This window comes from Heterocephalus glaber, unplaced genomic scaffold, assembly GCF_053883595.1.
Source record: "Heterocephalus glaber isolate CG9 unplaced genomic scaffold, H.glaber_assembly_v1.0 deba00001781, whole genome shotgun sequence".
NCBI lineage: Eukaryota > Metazoa > Chordata > Mammalia > Rodentia > Bathyergidae > Heterocephalus > Heterocephalus glaber.
In genome coordinates this window covers 3,237,493-3,242,426 of record NW_028258467.1, presented here as the reverse complement: position 1 = coordinate 3,242,426, position 4,934 = coordinate 3,237,493, and the positions used below count along the sequence as shown (strand labels likewise).

At 57.6% G+C, this 4,934-nt stretch overlaps 1 protein-coding gene across 1 annotated transcript; it reads right to left on the bottom strand.

Moving 5' to 3' along the window:
* Positions 1-2,006: 2,006 nt before the first annotated feature.
* On the bottom strand, positions 2,007-4,670 carry LOC147820949 (nuclear envelope pore membrane protein POM 121-like). Its single transcript, XM_087203036.1, has one exon. The coding sequence runs from the start codon at positions 3,872-3,874 to the stop codon at positions 2,639-2,641; it is 1,236 nt and encodes a 411-aa protein (XP_087059162.1). The 5' UTR covers positions 3,875-4,670; the 3' UTR covers positions 2,007-2,638.
* Positions 4,671-4,934: the final 264 nt, after the last annotated feature.

Below are 4,934 nucleotides of genomic sequence, written 5' to 3'. Positions count from 1 at the left end.
TCCTCCTCCTCCTCCTCCTCCTCCTCCACCAGATATTCCTGGCCCTCCTCCTCCTCCTCCTCCACCACCACCACCAGACATCCCTGGACCACTTCCTCCCCCCCCACCTCCTCCCCCTTCTCTATCAGATATTGCTCCCCCTCCTCCTCCTCCTCCTCCTCCTCCTCCTCCTCCTCCTCCTCCTCCTCCTCCTCCTCCTCCTCCTCCTCCTCACAACGCTGGCCCTTTTCCTCCACCAGACATTGCTGGCCCTTTTCCTCCTCCCCGCCCCCTCCTCCTGAGCCTCCGGCCCCCTGCGTGTACACACACACCCGCAGGCCCGGCAGAAGTGATGCTCAACGGGGCCTCCACACATCCCCATAGCGCGCTTGGGCGCACCAGGGTGGAGGAAATATTGGGGCGACGCGGCTCGGAGTTCACCCTAAAATGGGCGCCTGGGCAGCCCCTAGAAAGAAACTCAAGCAGGGCGCCGCTCACCCGCCACCCTCTGCAGCTCCCACCGCAGCCAAGATAAAAAGTTAGCGGGTGAGAGCGGGAGGAGCAGGAAGAAAGTATATTTTTTTCTAAAAAAAGGAAGGAAACCCCCTCCCCCTTCTCCATAGGGAGGAGGGAAGCGCCCCTACTTCGCAGCTCCGGGCTCTGAGCTCCAGATCGCAGCCCCTATCCCGGAGCGAAGCTAAGGCAACTGCATCTCCTTTCACCGACAAGACTCCGGCTCAGACGGGTGGGCGGCGAGTAGGGCTCCAGTCACAGACTGGCGCTAGCAAAATGGAGGAGGAGGAGAGGCAGTGATGTGTGGTAGAGGAGGAAGAGGAGGAGGAGGGCCAGCGATGTCTGGTGGAGGAGGAGGGGGACAAGCAAAGTCTGGTAAAGGAGGAGGAGGAGGGCCAGCGATGTCTGGTAGAGGAGGACGAGGGCCAGCGATGTCTGGTAGAGGAGGAGGAGGAGGACGAGGGCCAGCAATGTCTGGTAGAGGAGGAGGAGGAGGGCCAGCGATGTCTGGTAGAGGAGGAGGAGGAGGAGGAGGAGGAGGGCCAGCGATGTCTGGTTAAGGAGGAGGAGAAGGAGGGTCAGTGATGTCTGGTAGAGGAGGAGGAGGAGGACGGCCAGCGATGTCTGGTAGAGGAGGAGGAGGAGGAGGAGGAAAAGGGCCAGCAATGTCTGGTAGAGGAGCAGAAGGAGGAGGAGGAGGAGGGCCATCAATATCTGGTAGAGGAGGAGGAGGAGGGCCAGCAATGTGTGGTAGAGGAGGAGGAAGAGGAGGAGGAGGAGGAGAGGCAGTGTTGTCTGGTAGAGGAGGAAGCGGAGGAGGAGGAGGAAGGTCAGAAATGTCTGGTAGAGGAGGAGGAGGAGGAAGGCCAGTGATGTCTGGAGGAGGAGGAGGAGGGGAGGGGGGGGAGGGAGGGGGGAGGAGGAGGGGAGGGGGGAGGAGATGGTGGTGGAATGGTAGGACACACCTGCAATCCCAGCCAGCTTTGAGGGCAAAGGAGCCGGGAAGACAGCTGGAATGAGGCAGATGATGCTCTTCTGAACCTCCAGTGTGCCCCAGGATCACTGAGGTCAGCACAGGATTTGTGGTTGACATGTATACAAGGCTCACAGGTAGCCTCTAGGAGGAAGTGGCTATTCTCTTAGGGCAGCTTTGGCCTCTTAAACTCCACAGGAGCAGGTCCTGAGCTGCTGGAGGATGATTTGGTGGCTCATTTAGCAGCTGTGTGTGAGAAGCCTAGACAGAGGATGAGGTGACCCTAAAAGGCCAGCTTCCCCCTAACTCTGGCCTCACGAGAGGCAAGGAGGCCAGGGTTAGAGGCCAGCTTGCGCGTGTGGTTTGAGGCAACCTTGCTTGTCATGATCCCAGATCCCCCAGCGTGCACTGTGGTGCTTGGGGCTCCCTCTTCCCATTAAAGATCTGCTCAGTGCCTCAAAGGCAGTTACAACGTGGGGCATCTGTTTCCTCCCACAGTCCTCTGGTGTAGCTCAAGCTGCCAACATCGATGAGCCTGAGCTTTGGTCAGGCACCTTTGAGAAGTGCTGTCCATTGTGCTGGATTTGAGTCATAGCCCTGGGTATGTGGGTATGTGGCTGTGGCAGAGGCAGCGGCAATGGAAGTCCCAGGAGGGAAAAGAGCCTGGGTGACATTAGAGACCACCTGGGAGCTGTCATGGTTCCCTGGGCTCCTATTTGTGAATAAGGAACCCCCGAGGGCTGGATGTGTTGTGCTGCTCGAGGCTGGAGTAGAGGCTGGGGCCAGTCCTGGAGCTGGAGCTGCCAGGGCTTTGAAATGGAGGCCACTAGGTTAGGTGGCTGCTCCATGCTGCTGCCTGTGCCTATCAATGGCCCCCGGTGTGGGTGGCTTGCTAGAGGCAGAGTTAATGCGATGTTTCCCTTGTGTGGCCTGGTTTAATGGTTCCCTTGTATGGCTGGGGTTCGGTGTGGGCAGGGTGGAGGCTGTGGCTGTGCTGCCACTGGGCAAGTCACAATAGCCTGTGCAGAGGGGAAGGAGTTCCCACTGGAGCCAGTGGGAGGCCCCAGGAGGAGAGGCTCAGGGTGCAGGTGTGGTATCCATAGGGGTGACCCCGTCATCAGGCCCGGATGTACCCGTAGGGGTGACCCCTAACTGGGGAGCAGAGCCTTGGGCTTAGGAGGACGAGAGCAGGGCCCCAGGAGGTGCTGTGAGAGATGTGGCACCGGCTGCTGCGCTCTTAGCGGCCCTTGGATTCAAAGGGCCCGGGTCCTCCCCATTCTCAGTGGGCCCCTGGGTGAGTTTCCTCTTTTCCTTCCTGTGAGGAAAGCGCTCCCCTACTGAAGGCCCAGGCAAAGCAGGAGGAGCAGTCCCTGGGGTGGTCTTGCTGACCTTGGCCTGCGACTTCCCCATCAGAATATTGTTCGTGAGCCTCCATGAGGCCTCCTTCTCCCGAGCTATGTCTTCAGGGGTTACCTCATGGCATAGTTTGAGAGATGGTGGCAGGGGCAGAGGGACCCCTTGCCTAGGCCTCAGAAGGGGAGTCTTGCGTTTACCTCGCCCAGAACCCTCCACTGTGGCCACACGATTCCTCCTTGTTTCTGCCTGCCTCGATGTCATGTCTGCCACTTTGTTCCCAGCGTTCGGGGGAACTTGTGGGCCTGAACATGAATACTGGAAGCCTTTCTCCCTTGGATCTTTGGAGGGCCCCAGAAGTGGCCTAGTGTGAATTGAGGCTGGACCCCTCCTTCGCAGCCCTGGTAACCCTCCAATGCAGCTGCAGTAGCTGCTGATGTCATTTCGCCGAATCAACCAGCTCGCATTGGAGGGCTGGGAGCAAGGGTCAGGTTTATCTCCGGAGGGCTGCCTGCAGAGGTTGCTAGGTAGAGGCCCAGGCCTTGGGACAAAAGGAATAACACCTTGCTGGCCTTCAACGGGCCTGAATGCAGACCGTAGCTTCCCAGGACCGTAGGTGCCCCTCCTGTGTTGTGCCCTGGTGTGAATTGAGGCTGGACCCCTCCTTCGCAGTCCTGGTAACCCTCCAGTGGAGCTGTAGGAGCTGCTGATGGCATTTCGCCGAATCAACGAGCTCACACTGGAGGGCTGGGAGCAAGGGTCAGGTTTATCTCTGGAGGGCTGCCTGCAGAGGTTGCTAGGTAGAGGCCTAGGCCTTCGGACAAAAGGAATAACACGTTGCTGGCCTTCAACCGGCCTGAATGCAGACCGTAGCTTCCCAGGACCATAGATGCCCCTCCTGGGCTGAGCCTGTTGCTCCATGAGCCAAAGAGCCAGTCTGCTCCGTACTGGGGAATGAGCTACAGGGTATCTGAAAACCGTCTGCAGAAAGCGCCAGCTTCCTCTGAAGACAGCCTGCCGGATGAGGCAGACAAGGGTCTGCCAGGAACAGGACATGTTTGGAATCCTCTTTTCCCAAAGCTGATCTGAAGCCCAGAATGCTGTGGGACGTCTAGAAGTGGATCCACCAGAAAAGGTGGCTAAGCGGGATACACTCACCTAGGGTTCTTGGGCAGGTGTGGTGAGGGGTCGGGGAAATGAGCCCCAGGAGCAAGTTCTTGCCCCCCCCCATGGGGGGGGTTGCAGGGCTGAGGGGCAAAGCTAGCCCAGGGAACTGCCCACCAGAGCTGTCGGGGAGTGTGGGATACTTCTTTTTCAAAAACCGGGGGAGCGTACCTCTTGGAGCGGCCAACTGCTCCGCAGTCTCCACCGCAATGATACGTTGTTGCTGGGACCGCGCGCACAAATGGTAAGAAGCAGCGTGGGTATTGGGATTGGAGCTCGAGAAGGAAGAACCTGCACGCGCACAAACGGTAAAAAGCACCTCTTGCGGACAGCAACTGTTACACCCAGCGAGAGAGAACCAACCAGAGACAGATATTAAATCCACACAGGAGTTTATTATCGGCCGGGACCTAGCCGAGCATCGGACTCGAGCCTCGGCTGGGGGTTGACAAACATGTTTTATACACCTTTGAGGCCAACAGTTTCTAGGCCCCCCTATGGGATAGAACTAGTAAAGCAAGCAAAAGGTACAGAAGCAGAACGTCCTGCTGTTGGAACATTTGTAAAACAATAGTTGATTAATTGTTGTTTCTAAGAGACTCTCTAAGGGGAGGAGGTTTCTAAGCTTCCTCCTTCTGAGTTCATCTAAAGGGCAGGGAGGTGGGTCAAGCAGCAATATGGAGTCTGTCTTGCTAACAAGGGTCCTTCACAACAAAGTAACATTTCGCTTGAGACTGTGGAGGACCGCGCGCCCAAACGGTAAAAAGCAGCGGGGGTGGGGGGGTGTTAGCTCAGTGGTTTCGCCGCCTGTTGCGCAAGCGCAAGGACCAGAGTTGGATCCCCCGTACCAAAAAAAAAAAAAAAAAAGGGACTTTCCTCCCCAGTAAATTGCAAAAAACGTTGCAAACACCCACGCGGCTTCTTACCGTTTGTGCGCCTGCGGGTTCTTCTT